Raw genomic sequence first — 23,038 nt, 5'->3', positions numbered from 1 at the left:
ATAAAAACAAAAATTAAAGCATTTTTTAAATTTCATTTTCGAAAAAAGGATTACTTCCCGTCCGGTGGCAGTTTAGCAAAATCCTCCTCCGGCCTCTGTGCAGTGCCTTCTCCTACTTGCTCCAACCAGTGGATTCCCCATGTGTACCAAGGTAGAGAGGCATAAACGTGTATCTATTTACAAGTTACACTAGTTTGGATTATACACAGCCCTGGTTTATAGAAACAAGAAACCAGAGTGAAAAACATGTACATGATCACATAACCTACAAACAACAAAACACATCCTTGACGGGGTGACTAACCCTCAAATCAAGGTTATCTACACATGACAAAAGGTTTTCAAGCCAGTTTCCCTCTGCCATGAACTCACTTACAGATATACAACAGCTTGTGATGCAGATGTATCTGCCTGCGTGTTTGCTTGAAGCCTAAACAGGGTTAAAAACAGAGCTCCAGTTCCTCTGCTATCATTGTACATCAGCATTTGTATTTTATTTACTTTATCACCTCCGGCGCCTCTTTGTTTCCGCCTGCAAGAACGTGGTGGCAAAAAATATCAATGATAAGTAAATTCATACTTGGTGTATTTGAGTTTTTCTGCCATTTACATGCAACTTCAACCTGGATCCCTTTCTCTGTTGGAAGCACAGAATCCCCATTATCAGAGGACAACAGCAAGCTGCCATAAATTAACAAAGAGAGAGAGAGAGACCCCCTCCTCCAAATCAATCAGTACACAAAGGGAGTCAGGAGATTAACTAAAATGCTCTTGGCATGCCAAGTGACTTGTTTGCCTTAATGGGCACACGCTTCCCCACTTGTCATTCATGTCCAGATCCACCATCATGCCTAAACTCTTGGCAAAACCCCACAGGCTTTGTAGCTCTAAGCAGAAAAAAATAAATGCAGAGTCCATGGTTTTTATCCCAGGATGCAATTATATCAGATTGACAACGGGAGTTTTGATTGCACTGTTCATTCTTATCCAATAATATCATAAAAAGGTTCCCTAGCAATAACGAGTTGAGAATACCTTCCCATGACTCAGCCTCACTCCTCTCTATCTCTCAGAACATGTGCTTGTGTTGTTAGGTGATTGTTGGATTAAGTTTATTCATGCATTTTAAGCATTATGTGCGTGTCAGCTTGAGTCCAGTAAAAACAATTTGGATGACAAATGCCATGAGATTCTTAATATGTGCATGCCAGATTCAGTCCAGGGAAAACCAGGCATTTTAATGACAAATAAAGACTTCAAAACACACTCAACACTGCAGTGGATGAGGATACCTTTGCATCTGATTGTCTGGTATTGTGGGAATTCTGCAGCTTCTTCTGGCCTTCAGATGAGCAGTTTTCACAGAAGAAATGATCAAGTCTTTGAGCTTCCTCTGCAGACATTTCTATACAAGCAGGATGAAACCTGAATCAAAAAGTAGTATGCTGAATGATGCATTGTTTTCCCATTGTATTTGCATAAATCGGATATGTCTGCACTAAAACAGTTGTTTGGTAAAAACATCCCATGAAAATGCACAGACATCCGCATAAGAAAAGGCATTTGAACCATAAGTCTCTACACCCTAGATGTCCACTCCTCCTGAACCAGGGACACGAATTTATCCTCGGAACTCAATATAAGAAGCTCCTTAAAAGTGAAGGTTAATAACAAACCTCACGATTGAGGCATGTCCATCCAATCACATGCTAGAGGAAGTTTGGAAAAGAAAAGGGAAGAAAGCATGCAAACAGAAGACATGGTGCAAGCATTCTTCTTTCTTTTCATGATGACCTTTTCCCATTCTTTTTAACATATCAGGTACTCCCGTTTTCAGTTGCAAGTAGAGAACAACCTATCTGTCCTGCCCATTGCTCCTGCTGGATATATTTTAGAGAATCACAGAGTGGCTGTGATTGCTTAACAAGACAGATCTAAATTACTTAATATGTCACGTGCCAAATCAACTTCAAAATAACTGCAGAAAATATTACTGTAATCCAATCTCAATTGTCATCTATTACAATCACTCCCAGAGCGACTTCGCAGATAAAATGCAATGCCTATTCCCCTCAGTTTGAAAGAAGTATGACAAAGCAACTGATAACTGGAAATATGGTGTTATAAATCTAATTACATTCTTTCTCGCAGAAGGGAAAATCAAAGTACAGTCCCATTGACATTTGGATAGCAAGCAGCCACAGCTTTCTAACAAGCTAAAACCTACAGGCACCGAAGTAATAATGGCATTGAAAGATCTCACCTAGCAAATTCCAAACAGCATCACAGAACAAAAACCCATACACAAAAACTGAACTAGAACTCGGAAAAGGGCTTCAAAACAATCTATAAATAATCTCAAAAACACACAGCTTACCAGTCACTGCAGCCTTCACATTGAACCATCAAGTCATCAGGATTGTAAGGCATCTCACATTTGCAATACCTGCCACAATTACGAAAAGCCTTTTACTCAAAAACACTATTCTAATCCCAAATTGAAAATATCAAATTAAAATCCATCAAACCACAATCAAAATAAGATTCCCGAATTAATAGCATAAATATCGCCACTGAATTAAACCATAAAATTCGCATTAAAAAAGGGGAAATTCGAGACATACACGGCAACTCTATCAGGATTAAAAGCACCAGTAGACGAATTATACTCAAAACGACAAAAGAAATCATCGTTCCCAACAGCATCAAGCTTCGTGTAGTTCTTGAAACTATGAACCATACACTTCCCCTCAATCGTATCAGCACTCTGAGTATCATAATGATCGGATAGAAAAACCTCCTTTGAGCCATGAAACTGCCGGCGACCACCGATTGATTCCTCCGGCCGGTAATACCACCGCACCCGTACTCTCACGTGGGGCCCTCTACCGTCGGATTCGATCCGCTCAATCTTTGCCACGTAAGAAGGCTTCGACGGATCCGATGGCCGCATCAACACGCAATCTCCAGCTACAAAACGAAAGAATTTCATTTTCATTTTTTTGTTAATAGAGATGATATAAATTGGAAAAGAAAAAGGGTGGGTTGAGCAGTGAGGGCGAAGGACTTACGTTTAACGGTTTTGTTGATGGGTTTAACAGTGTAAGAGTCAAGAGTGCGTCTTGGTGCTTTAGCTTTAGCCATGGAAGTAGTAGCGTGTAAACAAACAAGGTCATGCACAAAGACAAGAAAGAGAATGTGGCAGAGAGAAGATAAATGAACACAAATGGTGTCATCACTATTATTATTATTATTTTATGTTGAGGTTGTCCATGTAGAAAATCTAAAAAATTATATTTTATTTAATTTGTTGTGAGATAACTGTATAAGGTTAGGTTGCTGGGAAGTTAGCTGGTTTGCAAAGAATTTTTCTACGAAAACCTAAACCAGTTGAGTGTTTGGTCTAATAAAAGGGTGTTTGTTCATGCGTCAGTTAAAGGTTTTTTTAAAAAAATATTTTTAATATTAACATATAAATTATAAAAAATTAATTAAAAAATTATTAAAATTTTAAAAAACATCATATTTTATTAAATAGCTCCTTTATTTATTAAAAAAAAAAACAAGATTTAATATTTTTATGTTCTACTAAAATAAAAACACAATTTGATTTTAGATTAAATCCACAAATAACAGATTTATCGAAAAAGAAAATAAAAGATTAGAAATGTATTCAGTATTATAGTAATAATTATTTTTTAAAATATTACTTTTTCAAAACTATATTTAAATAATATTTTATATTTTTAAAATTTTATTTTTTATATAAGCAAATTAAAATGATTTAAAAATAAAAAAAAAATTCTAAATAAAAAAATAAAAAATCTTGAGAACACGCGGCAGCTGTCGTTCCGCTGTTCAAGAGTAAAGGTTGAGTTCACATCATGGAAGTGCGGAGGAGTTTCAGGATATTTTTGCCCGGCAACCGGCAAGTTGTGACGGTTGTCTCTGGTATTGCCATCTCAGTATTCAGGTGCTGCCGTTTCTCTGTTAATTTCCCACTTCCGGTTCAGGAACTTCAGGCCGGTGTCCGGGTATTGCCATGTCATCGTTCTGAAAATAGTTGTCTCTCGACTCAACGACATGTGCATCTTGCGGTTTGAACTTTGTAACGACCAAACATATATTTAGTTAGTTAGTTGTCTTAGAATTTTGCTTTAAGAATCTATAAATCTCAATAAATGGTAATGATACTTAAATATTTACGAGAATCACTTTGGGAATATTTTTTTTTAACATTCAATGCAATAGACACGTGGACATTTTTCCATATTCAATGTCAAGCATGGGTGGGTAAGATATAAGCTAATCATACTCGAGCTTTTTTCTCTCTTTTTTTCTATGATTTTGAGAGTCTCATGAGTTTTTTTTCTGTTATTGGCAGTGGCAATTTTTTTATTTTGTTCTTTCTACCCTTAATAATATCAGATTCAATATATCCTAAGAAAATTTGAGAATGTGGTATTAATTATTTTTTAAAATATTTTTTATTTAAAAATACATCTAAAAACATTAAAAAATAATTTTAAGTGAAAAGGTTTTTAAAATTTCTCATGAAACGCTGCTTTAAATAAAAATTATTATTAAATCTGATTTTTTTTTTGTATTTTAGTCTAATTTATTTGGTATTTTTCATCTTTATTTTCATTGGTCTTTCTGCTACATGAGATTTCACATAAATTATTCATTAATTAATCTTCAGATTTTTTATCTAAAACATATTGTCCAGATCAAGATATTAAAGTTATTAGTGCATAGCTGGAAAAGAATGTGTCAGCATGTTCACTTATAAAATATTTTAATTAATCTAATTTTCTTGCACTATGCTTCAAGTTTTGAGCAAAAAAAATTTGAAGTGCAAAAAACAATCTAGGTATTGTCAACGCACTTTAAAAAACAAATAGATTTTATTGATGAATTTAAAAAGTGCAAGTGAAAAGGAATGATGCTCTCTAGAGAAAGTGAGGCGATAAATGCCATGGAAGCAAATTTTCTAGCCAGATCAAACAAGAAGATTAAGACAAATACAATATAGCAAGCTACAAGGGAAGGCAGCACAAATGTATGGAATTTAAAATGTATGGCAGTTGATTTTCTCTTTAGTTAAAACGGAGTTGTAGATAGCGATCACACATGATTTGAACTTGTTTAATTACGGAATATGCGGAATTATTTTGAAAATTATTTTGGAAATTAATTTTACATTGACAATAAACTTGATTATCATGTAAGGCAACAAATTTTTAAAGTGGTGGTGGTGTTCATTTTTGCCTTATAATAAGTTTTTAAAGTGCGTTTTTATTTTTTTTACTTGAAAAAGCATTAAAGTGAAGATTTTTAAAGTATTTTTAAATGATTTTAATATACTAATATTAAAAAAAATCTTAAAAAATATTATTTTTATATATTTTTCTAACCCATCAAGCTATAAGAGATTCAAAAGGGATATTTGTTGCAATTCGCGAAGCAATCAATATAACAGCAACTTATAATTGTACTCCTATATATTTTGGTGAAATCAGAATCCCTTGCAGCAGTTAGGGTGATCAACCAAGATTGTGCAATGGTCTGGGAGATTAATCAAAAGAGTCCACAGTGATCTTACCTTCTGTATCTCGATCTCCTGGATCACTTCTTATAACATCAGTAGGCAGGCTAACAAAGTGTCTGCTTGGTTGGCTAGAAATGCAAGACTTCTCAGTGCCCGTCAACTCACTTGGATCTCTAACTCATCACAAGCTCCGTTTCTCTCTGAAGAAAATGCTATTTCAGCTGCTGCTGTTGCGACTGAAGAAAATGGAACTTGTTTGAGTGGCACATGTATCTATGCTACACAAAGGATGTTTGCCTCAGATGCGAGGCAATGAAGGGAAAGAAATCATCACGTATCTCATGCAGCTCGGGAGCCATGGCAGCCTATCAAGTGTGGTACAGTGCATTGATTCTTGAAAACACCCATTGAAAAAACTTGTAATGAACCTTGTTTTTCTCTTTTAAGATGACCTTCAATGAGAATTAAGTTTACAAACCTCTTTTGTTGTCGCCAACTGGTTATTCTTTTATTCACTAGGATTCAAGATTTATAGTTTCATTTTATATCTTGTATTCAAATCCTGAGAAAACAGCTAAGCATTTATAAATTTGAGTTATCCTCTCCAGTTACTCATCCATCGAGCTTGGAGAAAAAAAAACATTACTTGCATTTGCAAAATTAACAATGGATGACGTTTCAAATTCATAACATGGTTTTCTCACAAATCACAGCATGAAATGTTTTGTGTAATCAGTCGAGTATCTCATGGAGAAGCGGTCTTTCTGCACATTAACCTTTGCTAACTGAGTTATCTCTCTTGTTTTTTCTAGTAAGCTAGGTTTGGAGTCGCCTGGAGACCTGGACCATTCACCTTTTAAGTCTTTTCATTGCCGTCTTGGTTCATTTGTTAGAGGTGAATTGCCGCGGTGGTTCTTGAACGACCTGAGATGAAAACTGAAAAGTAACGGCGGACCCCAAGGCCCAAGACCCTCAACCAGAACCAGCAGCATCAGAAAAAGACGAGGGACTCCGAGTTTTATTTATAACTTATGAGCGAAGGGGTTTTGCCATCACCTAACAACTAGCTAGGCACACTAGAAAGGATAACCTATATAAATAGTGTTGAAGGATGGTCGGAGGAAGGCTAGGGTGGTATGTCACGGCATCACGAAAGCACTAATAAAACCATGGAGAAGCGTTTTTCTTGTCGAGGGTGTTATGGCTTTGAATCAATTTCTGGTCACCAATCGTTTTACAAGAGAAATTCTTGACGCATCGCCTCCAATTTCTTCAAATAATACCAACAAATTTCGAGTCGACTTCAACCATGACCTCGGAACATGGTACCTGAGAATGTAAAAAGGGTTTTAGCCAGAAATTAGTTGTTTTTTCGCTTGAGAGTGCTAGTTACTCTGCTTTTACCATTTTTGAGTTGGTCGGCCACAGCCCAGTTGGCACCGTGCAGGGCGGAATGTGGCCGAATAGCTGCATCCACTGCAATTTCCTTCAGCGTAAAGAGTCCAATATCTTCCGATGCTATGCCCATTGATCCACACTTGACCCTTCCCCATACTGCCCATGTCCAAAGCCAGGGGATCATCTCCTTTCGGTGAATTAAAATAGGCCTGCAAACCCAATAAGAAGTTAAAACAGCTTTCACCATAATCACTATCGCTGTGTTTGTTTTTCAATAGTTTTCATGTTAGCGCTCAATGAAACTCGACAATATGTTTGATTTTTAAAATAACTTAGTTTTATAAACTGCAAGAGTCAAGAGACATAAATTTTATGCTGTTTTACCTTGTACCATGTCAATGGTTTTTGTTTCCCTACCACCAAGGACCCTTGTATCCAATCAACTAGTGAAATGGATTTCCAAGATTGTAGTTTCATATCTTCTCCTTTAAGCCCAACCTAAGGAAAGGAAACAAAAGAAAAATGAGACAAAAGAAAAGGTCAAGAGATAAATCACAAGTGTGTAAAGCTGAACGACCTTGTACGACCATTTTTGCCAGGTCAGGTCCCTTTGCCCTTCGTCCAGGCCATGGAGAGTAACTGGCCCTAAGATTCCCGTGTTCCATGTCTCAAAACGGGGACCATTATTCTTCAACAACCAGCAGCATAAAAATCAGTTCAAAATAGTCCGAGTAATAATTTAAAGATGGCAAGGACATGACATAGATTATGTCCAAAAGAAGAGCCAGATTTATAATAAGAATCAAAATGCCAAATTTATTGTTTTTCAGTCCAGAAAACAAATGTTGTTCTTTTCTTTCAAACAAATTCATAATAGTCTTTGTTAGTTTTAAGATTCCAGTCCCCCCCTCCTGACTATACAATTTGCCCCCGTAGTTTTTGAAGCTTTCTCATTATTCCACCACAAAATCTACTAAAAAGCAATTTGTTCAGAATAATTGTACAGGAAATTCAATTTTGACTTTGTAATTTTGTTTATATCCAGTATTATACAGTAAAGTAATACTAGTTATGTAATACTATCTATTGAAAAGGTATTTTAATTTTTGCCCTGGTTCTAGCTTCGCCCCTGTTTAGTGGCATATTTGGCTTGCAGATGAGACAGAACAAGATTGTATGTGGGATACTTCTTGTCTTGTCCCCTGTGACCATGTCTGTGCTCCAAGCACCATTTTAAGTTGGACAAGTATAAATTGTCGTGTCGTGTCTTGTCCTGCCCAATCGCACACGCCACCCAAGTCTTCTGTGTGGGGATTGGAGAACTTACCGGCAATCCAACGGCCACACTGAGCAGTGAAATTCTATTTTTCCCAGCATGGAATTTCACATCTTCTGTAAATGTGAATCGCCTTTGCTCCCTAGTCCCATGTGCAGATCCTGCCATAGTTAGAGATCCAGTGTATCTTATCTTTCATGGTGTTTCGCTCTGAAGAAATAATAGTCTTGCATCGAATAATCCAACACTACTTGGTGCATGTAAAATTCAACACTCTACCTGAAAGTTCTCCATTGATAAAAACATGCAATGCATGGCCTGCTGACTGCACTGTCAGAACGGGAAGTCGGCCTCCACGCAGAAATGATTCCGATGAACTTATATGAACACTAGAATCACCATGGAATCAGAAATTTTGATTGCGAATAGTTACTTTTTATTTGTTGTCAAGGGAACAAGCAAAAAAGGCAAAACTAACTAAAATTCACCTCGTTGTGTACCACAGGTAGTCACTTGTATCTCTGGTTATATTTAATTGTTCCAAGAGGCCAGCAACTGTGATCATTTTATCATCATCCACTGATGATATGTCTTCGTTGAAGGTTTCCCATGAGAGCAATTCAGAACCTGTAGGCAACATATGCACTTGGGATGTTTGAACTCCAACCTGCAAATTGAGGGATATTATATGGTTCATATTCCACAATATCTTGCGAAAAGTACCTTATGTTTTTGCTGAAATCATACCAAGTAATGTATCTCATCATGATGGTAGGGATTGCATGTATTCAATTAAGCCATGATACATTGCAGTAACATGATTGCATAGTAAATAAAATTAGAACTAGTGAAAGATTTACAAAGTACGGTGAATTGGAAGAAAGCCTTATTGTTTCCTTTCACTTACTTGGGCAGTGTTGAAAACAACATTTTTGCAATCTGGAAGGATGCTGATAGACCAAGGTGGCAGGCTGTACTGGATGTTATTGAATTTTACCCTCGCAGCTTTCTTCGTGTTGTAGTTTGACAGAAAAGCTGCACAGCCTCCAGAACCAGAAGAGAATACATGTGCCTGAAAAATGTTATATTGCATCAACAAGGGTTTGCATATATAAACTGCACAACAGTATGCTTATGCTGGTGAATTTATCTCTCTCACATCCTCCGTAGTTAACATTACAAACCTGCTCATAACTTCCCAGGGATGTGACGGTAGAATCAGCAGCGAGCAAAGCTTTTTCACATAATTTAATAGCCTTATGTAGCTCCTTTAAGTGGCCATACTTAGGTTGCCTGATCAATCCTATTGAATTAGTAAGGAGCTGCCATGAGTTGGTGAAATATCAAAAACAGACTAGTTGATTAAATCACAGGATGAGCTCAAATTTGTCACCATATTCATCGATCGGGGCATCATAGTCATAGCTTGTAGTGATGAAAGGGCCTCCAGAAGTTCTTCCAAAGTTGGTTCCTCCATGGTACTGCAAAAATAATTATCTTGATCATAATGATATTTACATTGTTTACAGCGTGATACAATTCGGAGTAGCGTGTCCAATGAGAAATCCAGCTTATGCCTCATCGGAAGACCACAATCTGTTAACTACAACATGTAATGTTTCTTTTGATAACGGAAGCTTTATGAAAAGCAAGAAAAACTTTATTTAGAACCTTTATCAGAAGCAAAGTTCAGAATCTTCCTTGTCCTTAAAGGAAGTTGTTCTGCTTTTCTTTGAGGACTGGAGGACAAGAGAAAGTAAATGCATTTGCTTCTTGTAATACAAAGAATTGTGGGATCAATTATTGTTAATGGCATTTTTTAGCATCGAATGTAATGGTAAAGTTGGCAGACTAACCATGTAGTAGTTAACCAAAGAGCCTCCCTTCTGAATGAACCGAGCCACTGCAAATGCTAAATCCTCAGCCGGGCGCTGGTGGTTTGGACCACCGAAGTCTGTGAACCTATACAAATTACCAAAAGCAAATAAGAGTATGCATCCCACAGAACACCTTCAAGGACCGATGATAAGCATGAAACTTACCAGCCAGTCCATGCCTCAGTCCACATTGTGGGTTTGTAAGGTTTATTTGGAGAGAAATAGTCACAGTAAAAACCATTGCAGGTGTTTATCTGTTGATAAGATTTACTAACATGGTTCAAGACCCTCATTGTTAAAGCAGAAATGACACTTACATTAAAATTAAGGGTTCTGTCTTAATTCCTTGCAACAAAATAAGTTTCGTCACTTGTTGATATCAAATGTTTCCATTCATTGAAGGACTTCAACAACGAATCCATCAACATGAAATAAATTTAGAGGAAATATACTAGTTTTCTTACCACTGGATCTGGGGCATCAAACTCCTTGCACATAACCCATGGAACCCCGGTATCCATCGAAACGGCCATATGTGCAGCCCAAGTCATATATGCATGACCAGGAGATCCAAATGCCTTGCTTTCAGGCTCATACTCATTCTCAATCTGCACTAAAGAAATCTAAGAGTATAAGAAAGCGTAAATTTAATGAATATGAAGTTGGAGATCTTTGTGATTTATAGCTCTCTTGAAAGAGCCTGAATTATAGAGCAAGATAATTGAAAACCATACCTGAGAGAGGATTATTGGGCCACCTTGAGACTCAAAAAGATTTTCATGTTTCATCATTTGAACAATTTTTTGGGTGAATTTTTGCATTGCCGACTGCAAAATCAAGATGATAAGACAGTAACAACCAAGTTCACATAGCCATTTGAATTCTTGCAAAATGCCAATAGATGTTCAGATAGAGAGAGACCTTGAAAGGCTCATTATCTGTCCTAAAGCTTATCCCTGGAACATACTTCAACCAGACAGGAAACCCTCTAAAATAATGAGACAAAAGATTGGTAAAGAACCTCAAATCTTGAAGCACATAAGGGAAAAACTATCTCTACCATTACCCAAAGTTCCATTCTGCACATATATATGGTCCAATCCGAAGATGCACGTAAAGTCCAGCTTCATGGACCAACTTGATGAACCGAACCAAATCATATCTCCCGTCAAAATTATACTAGAAAAAAAAAACATTACAGAAATAATCAATGTGATAACAGAAAATGCAAGAACAACTACGAGAAAACAGAGGAAACAGAGTTTAAGGAGCAAAGCACATTGCCAGGAGTAGGCTCGTGAAGGTTCCAAAAGACATAAGTGTCTATAACATCCAAACCACCATCTTTAGCCTTCTGTATAAGACCTTCCCACATCTGCATTTCATGGACACATACATGGAACTACACATCAGCCAAAATTGTAATGAAATCCTTAACATGGAAACAGTATTTTCTTGGCAAAAATGCGAGAATGGTTATTGAGTATGGGAAATAGCAAACCTCAGGGGTGCTTCTAGGATAGTGAATAGAACCAGAGAAGAGAACCTTCCTCTGCCCATTGATAATAAGTGCCTTCTTGTCGTAAGTAACTTTGCACTGTGTCAACTGGAGACTTGTTAACAAAACTACAGAGAGAGAAAACAACCACTTGGTAGTTGAGTTGGCTGCCATTTTCTCTTCTGAGATTGAGAAAGAGAGACAAGGGAGCCTGGGAAGTCGATAAAAGAAGTATAAAATGTGGAAAAAGAAAGAGTGAGAAATTGGAAATAAAAAAGAAAGTGGTTATGCGACTGCCAATCCGTAGCTACACAATGGTACTTTTGTCTTGAAGTATTTTACTGCAAATAATATGGAGATAAAGTACATTCTGCAATGTTCCACTTCTGCCTCTGTTGTTTAAGATTTCCCGATACCAGCCTCGAAATTTCCAAGCAGTTCAAATATTGGCCCTTTGTTGTTAAATAGCCAATGGCAAATAATGCCGAGACATGAAAGAAAAAATAGGAAAAAGGTGAGCATTAAGCGAGCAATTTCACACAGAAGCGATGCATTAGAGTTTAAAACTTTTGGGGGATTATAGGGTTTAACTTTGTAGAATTTTTATCTATCAGGATAGAAGTGGAGCACTGCTTAATCTATAGGGTCCAAAAAACAATTTACCTAATATTACATGATTGTAAAGGAAGTTGTTGGTTCAAAAGGGTGAACACAGGGCATTACCAACCACTCAAAAGCACTATCTCCACCTCTATAGAAAAATTAGAGGTGACAGGGACTGGTGGTAATATTTTATGCAAAACAGAACGAGGAGCAGTCTCAAAATATCCCACATTTCCTTTGTAAAGGAGGGAGGAAAAAAACAAAGCATAAGAATGCTTGTACTGAACATTAAACCTAAACCAACAACACAAATTGCAATAAAATAACGTAAGAGTATTTGGTCCGAAAAAAAAATCATTTATTATCTGTGTTTGCGAGAATTATGCTGTCTTTTGATGATCCAATCCAAATGAGAGCCACTACTTTTAAGAAACACATGCAATGTAATGATAAGAACAAAGAACAGGAAAATGACATGCATTGGTCATATGCTAACAGCTCTGGTAACCAACCCCATATACGTGTTGTGTGCCAACCTCAGCACGTTATCCTCTACTTGATTTTGAATTTCTTCTTATCACAAACAATCCTTGATCTTGCAAAATATATACTAAATAGAAAAACTAAAAAAAATCAATAATTTTATGTCGGTTGGCGAGAGCTATCGGTGCTGCAGAAATGGAAAAAGGAAGGCCCGTCAGAGTCAAACGAATGAGCAGATGCAGTGAAAGCAGTACGTCGGATTCAATCTAAATGAGAGGATTCAATCTAAATGAGAACCTTTTTGAAATATATGCCCATGCGAGGGGTCCCATTGATTTATAATTTAGTACCTTGTATATCAATCAATGGAAAGAAACCCTATTATATCAGCAGTGGAGTGGTTTTCAAGTACGTGTTTGTGTTCATGGCCGTCTCCCACTAGACATGCTCTGTGCCATCATGCCAGTTATGCACTTAAGTTACACTGTAGCAACATGGAGATCAAAAGCACGCAAAAGAAAATGGCAACATGGCCCACCATGTAGCAGTGCCAAATGCCACCCCTTTAAAGAAATGAACCGGAATACAGTAAAGTGCTCTCTCTCTCTCTCCATCATTTCCTCCTTAATTGGCACTTGGAAAAATTTCAACTTGATTCCTTTACTTTTGTCGTGGCCAGCTGCCTCGCTTTTACTATAGAAAAAGAGTTTCTCTTCTGTCAAAGACTCAAAATAGCTTTAGTGAACGCTAATACTGTGGATTGTTACATTAATTTTTGGACGTTAATGAAATATCTATTTGTGAATTGATTGATAAGGCATGTCTATTTGTGAATTATTGCTTTATTTCTTAATCAAAATAAAATCCAAACGATGCATTGATAAGATTGAAGGGGAAGGTTCCAGCCCGAACTTTGATAATACTCAAAACTCCATTGAAGACAGTAGCGGAGAATATCCATTAAAACCAAAAGAAAGAGAGAGAGAGAGAGAGAGTTAAAGATATCAGGTGGGTTCCCCCATTGGAAGGTTGGACAATGTTAGATACGGATGGTGCGAGCAAAGGAACTCTAGGTTTGGCAGGTGCAGGAGGCTTGCTTAGAGACTTTTTGGGCAATTTTCAAGTAAAAAATGCTTCATGCCAATTAATCTTGTATTATAATACTAAATTACATCAATCGGCTAAGAACCGTTCTTGCTGAAGGAACAGCGAATTCAACATATTTCTACAACACATAAGCGGGATTACAGGTTGACCAAAACTGTCAGATTTGAGAGTACAAAAATGTCTAGCAATTGCATTAAAATCAATTACCGCAACTCTTCTACGAAAGAATCCACCATTAAACGCTACAAAACCCACTAAAAGGAAATCATAATCGAAACCATCTTTAAAGCTGTCTATTGGCTTGCTTTTCACCTTAAGGTTTGTCAGAAGTATGCTTGGAGAATTTCAATTTGTATTGTTCGATCAGCATGTCAGGTTTATCTACCACGTCCTGTCCCACAGAGTCTTAATTCTTTTTTAGCCCTTTTCTTTTCTCCGAAATTTCACCTTCAGGTTTGTCAGAAGTAAGCTTTTTAGTACCACGTTCTTTCAAGAATTTTCTATCAGAATCCTTATTTTTCACTTCATCAATTCTATTTGATTTCGAGTGTCCTTCACTGCTCTATTCTCAACTCTGGATTTCCCTTTTCTGGACATCTGCTTTTGGCTTGGAATGGCATTTGATGTCTGTGACTCATCGTTTTCCTGCAAATCTTGAGAACTTTTATGGGTTTCCAGCTGCTGAGCTCAAAGCTTAGTTTTTCGTAGCTTCAAAATTTGAACATTATCAAGAACAAAAGAGACTATCAGGCGATGTTCAGGACCAAAAGTTTCTACAAGTAGGTAAACATAGCATTGTTGTTAGGAACAGATTTTCTGACAAGATATTAATAGGAGATAACAAGACAATGAAATGCCTTACCAGGATTATTACGAACCCTCGGGGCCACCTGCACATGCTGATGCACGGTTAACTCAACAAAAGCAACTCCCCATGACATGAATGATCACAACCTTTCCCTTCTTTATACTCTTTAAAAATTTTATCTGCATCAGCAATATGAAAGTATGGTAGTTATCTCAGGATATAAGCAAAACTCTGTATAGAGAAACAAAAAAAACGACAAGAATCCAAATTAACTATAAAGAATTGTAGCTAACCTGTTGATTGACAGGCTTTTGCTTTGTAGCGCGTGAGGTAACAGCATCAATGAAAAGCTTCTTCAGTTGTTTCTCGGTCATTGACTTTGGTAAATTGTATACAACATGAAAATTTGGAGATTGAAGCTTAGTCATCTTCTCTTCCTGCAACCTGCAAAGCTCAAAAAACATTATGAGATATGGGAAGATAGTAAACTTGTACAAAAGCAGCACAAATATCAATTCAAATGTTGAAAAGCATCATCATAATGTATCTGAAAGATACATCCTCTTTTCAGGGACAGGAACCAAAAATCAAAGGCACTATCCTTGTATAGCTTCTCATTTCTGGGGATGCTGCATGAGTTGAGAGAGAACCATCTCAACCAATACTGCCTGGAACAAACACTGGCCAACCTTTCAAATATAAACTAATAGACTACATGCAGGCACCATACATTTTCCATCGTCATTTCCAAACACAAATAAATGGAAAAAAATTAAAAAAAAAAAAAAAAAAAAAAAAAAAAAAAACAGGGGAAGGAAATTACCTGTTCCTCTTAGCCATATCGCTAGTTAAAATGCCTTTAGCAGCTGGAGATCCCTTGATAACCATCATCCAAATAACCTCTGTGTCATCTTCGTCGTCTTCATCATCATCCAAATCCTCACTGCTACTGTCTCTTTCATTCTGATGTTCTGTACAAGCACTAAAAAGCTTCACTAAACCTTACAGACTTGAGTAAATGTCAAGGTCCTGTAAGAAAAAGCAACACAGTTAGACACCCATTTACCATCTTCTGAAGCAGCAGACACATTAGCACCAGTACTATAGATCTTTTTTGGAACAGCCTGGTCAACAGCTGTGGGTCTTTTGCCAAACTTTTTCCCGTCAAACTTCTGGTTGGCCTGAAGAAAAAAAAAGGCAAAAGTAAAAATTTAAAATTTTATGGAATCCAAAAGCTGTATTCTAAGAGTAAGGCATCATGGTTCATAAGGAATAAATTTTCTGCATCCTGCTTGCATGTGAATTTGACAAATGCAAAACCCTTGGATAACAAACAAATCCCGATGATGCAAACACATCTTTAGTCTCATTTGGTTTTGCATGCATTTATGTTTGGTAAACTAGTTTAGAAATCAAGCTCCTCCAGAAAGAAGTATTTGTGAATGATAACAAAATTAGCATAGAATAACCTTGAAAGGAAGATTTCTGGCATTAACTTTCCATTTCTGTATCTTGGAACCCTGACCCGCAAACACAATACCTCTAGTTTCATTAGTCAATAGGCGGATCTTCAGCACATCTTTCACTTTTCCTGCTTTATTTAGGTAAATGCAATTAAAAAACTTCAACTAATATTTTTCCTATGCTCAAAGAATTTACAACTTTCTTGGCTCATCTTAGCAAGATCTAATTGAACAACACTAAAAGAGATAATAACTGGAAAAAAGATAACTTTTTTTTATCAAAAAGAAATCCTTGAAGCGGACTCGATAATGGAAATACATGCAGAGTAAAAAACAATTGTCATTTTCATGTAGCAAGACTGCAATGCTAGCAAGCAATTTGAAATTAACACCCCCCCCCCCCTAACTGCCATGCCCAAACAATTCCATCTTTTATTTATTTTTAGTGTAACATTGCCACGGAAGAACATGCTTCTTTGACACTTGTGTGAAAAGTACAGCTGAAGCGCCTGATTTGCATCCATCTTGCTCGAGGCATAGAAATTTTACAAAAAAACAACCTTTTTATCATCAAAACAGAGCAAACTAAAATCCCTTAAGTTTCTGGACCTATAGGTTTACAGTTTCCAAACTGGAATTAATCAATTAGATGTCTGTATTCAAATACGATAAAATCTCTAACTCCATAAGTTAATGGCAAATGAACAAGCAAGAGGACCATAACATGTGTCAGGGGCATTTAAATAGCATGCAAGAACAAACAGAGCCCCACTCTGCTGACATTGTAAATCACTCTTGCAGTAATAATATCATAGCATTTAATATAGATGTTTTCAAGCTGCAAGCAAATATGCAAGAAAGTAAAGGCAAGTTTTTTGTCAATTGTTTTTTCAAAATTATCATCACAGCTCTATAAGTTACAGGTTGAGTTGAATTACGAAGGCCACATGTATGGTCACGGAGCTTGATGTCCTAGCTTTAAGATGGAAGAGATTGAATCAGAACGCATCCTATTTAAAGGAAAACTTGCATCATGATATGATTGTAGGGTTTACATCAACTCATCATCTGCCTACCAAATACAAAATAGTAAAACAAATTCTGAAGATAAATTCAATTAGCCAAGGCTCCTGCTTCTCACCACCACACACCAAAAAAAAAAAAAAGGGTGGGGAGGGGGGGGTTCAAAAGCTTCAACTTGGTTGTTTCCGATTGGAATTAGGAAACCTAGATTGGTATTTGGTAGAGAGCCATCACATAGATATGATTTGCACAAAATTTACACTATACATGAGGTATGTGCATGCAAACAAGGAATTCAAACAAAGTTAGCAACAGCTTACAGCGCCTTATCATGTTAAAATCTGGAAACTTCCACTTTCCATTGCCCACACACCCCAAAGGATCAGTTAGTCACAAAGAAAACCCTTACCATGTTTTCACAGCTTTTCCTTGGGAATGGGGTAAGTTACAGAGCACACAGTGCCAGTCTCTTTGGCACTTTGATGAACATTTCTGCAATAGCACCACCATCAAGAGGGCCACCATATATTACAGTCCTGGCAACCCTTCATAAATAAAAAAAAAAAAAGAGTCGTCATGTGTAGTCTTCCGAAGAAGAGGAAAAAAATAAATTAATTACATGGTATTTTTAATACAAACATCAAATTCAACAGAATTTTTAACCAATCATCTAACATCAACTTTTAATCAAATGTATATATTTTAATCTAAACAACAATAATTAAAATTTATTTTTAAAACTTTTTTTTTTAAATCACAAACACAAACACAGAACGAGATGGGTGGAACCTAAAATCTCCGCATTTATTGGTATTCAGTTGGGTTTTGGGCTGCTTAAGGGAGTGAGACTAAGTAATTATGGGCTTTATTGGGCTGAGTTGGATCTTATAGGGCCAAGGCTTTGATCTGGCCTATGTTATTTGCTCATTCAAACCAATATCGTATCCAAATTCATAAATTTTGCAAAAGGTTGCAATTTGAAACTGCAACTTCTAATCTCTAAATTCAAAAAAATCTGTCCTTTGGGATTTTTTCAATAAGAAAAAAAAAATGATATTTTAAAATACCAAAAAAACACAATACTTTGCACGTACTCGAAAATCATAAATTTAGCAATCACAGTCTCTCAGTAATGTAGCAAGTGCTATTCAGAAGGAAGAAAAATCAATGATATCAAACAGAGCTTAGAAAGAAAATCATAGAGCTAGAAAAATCCATGTTAATGTAATATCAATGCACGTAGCAGAAAAAGGGCAAGGACCACTTGTTCTTCTCATTCATGGCTTCCCCGAACTGTGGTCCTCGTGGACTCGCCAAATTAATCACCTGGCTGCTGGCTGCTGGCTGCTGGCTGCTGGCTGCTGGCTGCACATGGTTACCATGTCGTCGCACCAGACCTGCGACAGTATGGAGTCTCAGACTGTCCGCAGGATCCATCTTCGTATACCATTAATTCTCCATATCATCAACGGAGACTTGATTGGCCTTCTCAATGAGCTAGGAGAGGACCGTAAAGAATTTTTTAGGCTGTCGATTTTATTTTTTTTGTTTTTTGCCTTAATTACTGTGATAAGAACTCGATCATGTTCTATGAAATAAACTGATGTCTCGTAGTGCAATATTGTACGTGGTCCTGAACAGGCATTTGTGGTAGGGCATGACAGGGGTGCAGAAGTGCAGGCCACCTTTGCCTCTTCAGGCCGGAGAGGGCACTTGTCAGCTTAGGCGTTCCCTTCCGTCCACGTTCCAAAGAACTCAAACCTACCAAATTGTTTGAAGAAGAAGAAGAAGAAAGAAAGAAAGCATTGCTAGCTAGTTCTAGTTTCTTGTCTTTTTCATTTTTATTTATGGATTAGATGGTATCTTTCAGTTGGACGTGTTTGCCTAAGACCAATCCACCTTTCTGATCCGACTAGGAACATATCATTTACTTCTGGAATTAGAAAATTTATAAGAAAATGTATATTCACGGAATGCTTTTTTTATGAAGGGACTGGGAGCTTCTTGGACCATGGCAGGGAGTTCAAATTGCTGTGCCCACAAAATTCATAGCAGGTGACAAAGACGTGGGGTTTGTATCTTTTGGGACAAAGGACTGCATTAATGGAGAAATATTCAAGGAGTTTGTACCTAACGTTGAAGTGGTTGTCATTGATGGCCACCATTTTATCAGCAGGAGAAAGCTGAGCTAGTTCGAACGAAATGTCGTCTTTTTTCAGTAAGAAATCATTTCTTTGACGAATAAATTGTGTACGTTAAGCTTTAGATTCATAACATTTCGTGTGATCTGTAGTTGTTTCGCTTTTTACGAGGACGATGTCGAATGGTTTAATTATTGAATTGAACACACGCTTTCACAATTGGATTGGCATGAAAGATCTGTAATTGTAGCAGCTCAAACATAGGAAAGCCAGGGAACCGTACTAATGCATCAACATTTTTTATACAACTCACTTGGTTGAAAGTCCCATGAATACAAGAAGGTCAGAAATAAGCTTGGGCTCATTAAGTCTAAATATTAAGATACTAGACTAATCTTTATTAGACTCGGTTATGCATTAAAACCAAGTGCTCGCAGTTCTAGAAAGACATTAGACCTAATGTTTTTTAACTCAATTATGTATTGAGCCTAAACAGTTGTAGGTTTAACAACTCTATTGAGCCCGGTTACGCGCTAAACTTAAATGTTCGTGCGTCTGGTAAAATATCATATATAATATTTTTGGGTTTAGTTACGTGTTAAATCCAAATAGTTGTGTGTTTGATAAATTTATTGGGCTCGGCTACACAATGAATCCAAACGGTCGTGCATCTGGCAAAATATCATACTAAACATTCTTAAACCCAACTACGTGCTGAACCCAAATGCTTGTGGGTCCGGCAAAATAACAAATTTAACTCTTTTGGACTTGATTATACATTAAGCTCAACCATATTTGGTTCTAGAAAAATATCAGACTCAACATCTTTGAATTTAAAATTATATAAACAATAGTTTTTACTACTTTTATGTTAGGTCATGACTCACGATGTTATCTCGGAGACCCTTAACCTAAAATACTAAGAGCTTAGGGTAATTATTTTTTTATATCCTTCAATGTATGAAAATTCTCTAAGAGTCAAATATATTTTAATCGATACTTATGCTAAGAAAGGGTTTTTTTTAAGAAAAACAACTATGTCATGAAGTTCCTTCTCCATTATTTCGGTAAAAGTGACAAGGCTTGAATTAGCCCACAGGTAAAGTGTGGACCATTTAAAGGTGTGGATTTTAAGACAAGAAATCAAAAGATTTTCAAGATTTTCGTTAGATGTTTGAGATCAGATTTGTCACACTTCCAAGAATTGGGTTCGTCAACTTGCCAAGTAGATGGTCGGAGGGCCAAATCTAATCTGCAACTGGCACCGTCTTGCAATATGTATAAAGGAAGATTTCAAGACATTATATATATATAAGCCATTATATTCTATTTTCTTGAGAAATAGTTCTTGCCATTATTGAAATCATGTGGTGTAAAGATATATAACTACGTAGAGGAACATTTTAAAACAATTGCATAAAACACGACGGAATCGTACAATTCAAAAACACATCCGGTGGTTCTTCCATTCGAATAAATAATATTTTGTCATTTTTTATTTCTTTATTTCATGATCTTGAGTCACCTCCTCTTATACATTGAAATTAATTCTACTTTTTTAAATTTTCCAAAAGGTGAATTATTCATATATTTTTTATTATTTTCTAAAAACTGGATTGTTTATATTTTGAGATTTTATCTGAAAATTTGAGTTATTAATTTAAAAGAATTAAGTATTCAGGCCATCTTTAATATATGATTTTATATCATTATTTTTAATAATGATATTATAAAACTTTTAGGAATTTTACTTGTTGTATGGTATGGTATTTTAAATTCAAACAATAATTAATTAAAAACTAGATTGATACCATGTGCGATTGATTAATTTAATAATCTGGAAAAAAAAATTCAGAAAATGATTATGTTTTTTAAAAAATAAAAGTAGTTCGATAACTAGGTTAAATATTGATTAACTTAATAATATGATTAAAAGAATAAGATGACAACAACAAAAAATAAATTTTAAAAAAAATTATCCTTGACAAATTAAGTTGAGTTAACATGTGAGACCCGTGATGTGATGTATAATAATGGGACAGCCCTATAAAAGGAGGACACCATCTAAAATCAATTGTAAAAACAGGATTAGAAAAGAAGATGCAAGCTAACCCAATCAAATCTTCAAACTTGTGATTTGAAAAGTTACAAAATCTTGATTAATAAAATATTGAATGATGAAATGAGAAAAAAAATTTAATTAAAAAAGATTAAAAATAAAAGAAATAGCAATAAAAAACATAAAGATCAAATCAGATATAAAATAAAATGAACTAAGATATTGAGGTATGCAATTGAAAAAATAATTCAATTAAGAGAATGGTATAAAATATTGAATGATACAATTAAAAAAAAAATATCCAATTAAGAGAATACTTTTAAAAAAAATAAAATTAAAGTAATAAGAACCAAATCTGAAAGCTGAAAAAAAAATCAAATGGGGATTAAATTGAAATAAAATTATAATTGTATGGATAATCTAAACTACAACAAATAAAAATAAAAAGAATGTAGAGCAAATCTTAAAGAAAAATAAATTAAAGGGTTACTTTAAAAATATATAAGGGCCGGCTCTGGTATTAAAAAAAGACGAGGAAAGAAGGAAGGTGTAAATACCTAGTTAAAATTTTCTCCCGATGTTAATAAATTTAAATTTAACTCAAAGATAAAAATAAAATAAAGAGGTAGTGAATAATTAGGAATGATGTTTTATGGAATAAGACTTGTATACTTATTTTAAAAAGTGAGTTGAGATGGGATACTTAGTTAAAAGAAAAAATACACAAATTAAACGTAATGACCAAATTACAAATGAATTGTGAATTAATAAATTCAGATGGAATCATGAATACTAGTATAAATACGATCACGTAATATTAAATGGGGTATGGATGGATTAATGGTCGGGCGAAATGAGAACTTTAGAGAAATTGGTTTGATTGATTTAGCTTTGTTATAAATTATATTTGTTTCGCATGTAAAGTGAAGAAACAAATTTAAAAATGGGTAGAAACTCACCTCAGTCGAAACTTAAATTCAAGGGACAAGGAAAAACGGGCTTGACATGTATGAGTATATGTACTAGGTAGGTGTCTTCACTAATTATATAAAATCTCTAAAAAATTATAATTTTAATTTCCTTAAATACATGTTATTTATTTATTATGTTCCCATGGATGTTAAAAATGGATAATTTAATTACATTAGCTGTCTGAGCTAGCGATATTTGTGTTTAGATGACAAAGATAAATTAATTATACCAATAAATTAAAAAAAGCTAATAATATCTATGTTCAGATAATTAAGATAAATTAATTAGACTAGTTGACTTAAAGGAGCTAGTGATATTCGTGTTCAAATAACCAATATAATTTATTTAGATTAGTTGATTAAAAAGAGTAATTGGTATCCATGTTTCAATTACTGAGATAATTTATTTAGACTAGCTAACAAAAAAACCTAATAACTTGTGTGTTCAAATGACAAAAAAAAAAGTATTTAGATTAGTTGATTAGAAGGAACTAGTGGCATCAATAAGCCTAATCACCAAGATATTGAATATTTCTTAAGGTTTAAGTGCAAGCATGAACTATATACAGGTTCGACATTAAAAATTATTATTAATACATATCTAATGAATTGATCAGATCCATTATGTGTAAGTGTGAGTGCACACTTATATGTTTTACTTATAAAATTATTATACTACAATATAATATGATGAAATGATCACTAGAGCATGCCAATAGATTTCTATAAAGCTACCTTTTAATAAGACATAAATATTGTAATATGTATATTTTAAACTGA

The 23,038-nt window shown here is 35.4% G+C and overlaps 3 protein-coding genes across 9 annotated transcripts; all 3 read right to left on the bottom strand.

The window, feature by feature from the left end:
• Positions 1–152: 152 nt before the first annotated feature.
• Positions 153–3,384, bottom strand: LOC118039715 (chromatin remodeling protein SHL). Of its 6 annotated transcripts, none has more exons than XR_004685969.2 (6): positions 3,072–3,384; positions 2,625–2,970; positions 2,378–2,446; positions 1,293–1,425; positions 611–681; positions 153–532 (listed from the first exon to the last, which is right to left on the bottom strand). XR_004685969.2 is itself a non-coding variant. In XM_035046491.2 (6 exons), exons 1-5 carry the CDS (start codon positions 3,142–3,144, stop codon positions 664–666), a joined length of 639 nt encoding a protein of 212 aa, XP_034902382.1. In that variant the 5' UTR covers positions 3,145–3,384; the 3' UTR covers positions 153–532; positions 624–663. The 6 variants fall into 6 exon arrangements, 5 of the variants coding, with proteins under 5 accessions (XP_034902382.1, XP_034902381.1, XP_034902380.1 ...); XM_035046491.2 differs by having other exon boundaries at positions 624–681; XM_035046490.2 differs by lacking the exon at positions 611–681 and having other exon boundaries at positions 3,072–3,380.
• A 2,792-nt stretch (positions 3,385–6,176) lies between these two features.
• LOC118039717 (beta-galactosidase 3) lies at positions 6,177–12,506 on the bottom strand. Its single transcript, XM_073408631.1, has 19 exons — positions 12,264–12,506; positions 11,604–12,052; positions 11,382–11,477; positions 11,169–11,281; positions 11,024–11,090; positions 10,837–10,929; positions 10,567–10,710; positions 10,268–10,356; positions 10,082–10,187; positions 9,619–9,706; positions 9,410–9,528; positions 9,133–9,297; positions 8,714–8,892; positions 8,505–8,614; positions 8,277–8,386; positions 7,527–7,637; positions 7,334–7,447; positions 6,956–7,158; positions 6,177–6,880 (listed from the first exon to the last, which is right to left on the bottom strand). Exons 2-19 carry the CDS (start codon positions 11,772–11,774, stop codon positions 6,763–6,765), a joined length of 2,196 nt encoding a protein of 731 aa, XP_073264732.1. The 5' UTR covers positions 11,775–12,052; positions 12,264–12,506; the 3' UTR covers positions 6,177–6,762.
• Positions 12,507–13,802: 1,296 nt separating this feature from the next.
• Positions 13,803–17,842, bottom strand: LOC118039718 (uncharacterized). 2 transcript variants are annotated; one of them, XM_035046496.2, is made up of 6 exons: positions 17,497–17,842; positions 15,668–15,782; positions 15,425–15,572; positions 14,895–15,045; positions 14,656–14,780; positions 13,803–14,566 (listed from the first exon to the last, which is right to left on the bottom strand). In XM_035046496.2, the coding sequence occupies exons 1-5, from the start codon at positions 17,497–17,499 to the stop codon at positions 14,709–14,711; spliced, it is 489 nt and encodes a 162-aa protein (XP_034902387.1). In that variant the 5' UTR covers positions 17,500–17,842; the 3' UTR covers positions 13,803–14,566; positions 14,656–14,708. The 2 variants fall into 2 exon arrangements, with proteins under 2 accessions (XP_034902387.1, XP_034902388.1); XM_035046497.2 differs by having other exon boundaries at positions 13,803–14,501.
• Between the last annotated feature and the right edge of the window lie 5,196 nt (positions 17,843–23,038).

This window comes from Populus alba, chromosome 4, assembly GCF_005239225.2.
Source record: "Populus alba chromosome 4, ASM523922v2, whole genome shotgun sequence".
NCBI classification, from domain to species: domain Eukaryota; kingdom Viridiplantae; phylum Streptophyta; class Magnoliopsida; order Malpighiales; family Salicaceae; genus Populus; species Populus alba.
The sequence above is the reverse complement of the archived record's forward strand: the minus strand, read 5'-3'. Positions and strand labels throughout refer to the sequence as shown.

Excerpts from the sequence above, each read along its gene's own strand:
- LOC118039715 (XM_035046489.2), bottom strand. The coding sequence starts at position 3,144 with ATGGCTAAAGCTAAAGCACCAAGACGCACTCTTGACTCTTACACTGTT. Across the intron at positions 2,971-3,071 it reads CATCAACAAAACCGTTAAAC|CTGGAGATTGCGTGTTGATG; the intron begins GTAAGTCCTTCG and ends TTCGTTTTGTAG. Across the intron at positions 1,426-2,377 it reads TGTGAAGGCTGCAGTGACTG|GTTTCATCCTGCTTGTATAG; the intron begins GTAAGCTGTGTG and ends TTTTTGATTCAG.
- LOC118039717 (XM_073408631.1), bottom strand. The coding sequence starts at position 11,774 with ATGGCAGCCAACTCAACTACCAAGTGGTTGTTTTCTCTCTCTGTAGTT. Across the intron at positions 9,298-9,409 it reads CCCTGGGAAGTTATGAGCAG|GCACATGTATTCTCTTCTGG; the intron begins GTTTGTAATGTT and ends AACATTTTTCAG. Across the intron at positions 7,159-7,333 it reads AACCATTGACATGGTACAAG|GCCTATTTTAATTCACCGAA; the intron begins GTAAAACAGCAT and ends TTGGGTTTGCAG.
- LOC118039718 (XM_035046496.2), bottom strand. Across the intron at positions 15,573-15,667 it reads GTCTGCTGCTTCAGAAGATG|AACATCAGAATGAAAGAGAC; the intron begins GTAAATGGGTGT and ends GTGCTTGTACAG. Across the intron at positions 14,781-14,894 it reads AAAAGCCTGTCAATCAACAG|ATAAAATTTTTAAAGAGTAT; the intron begins GTTAGCTACAAT and ends TTGCTGATGCAG.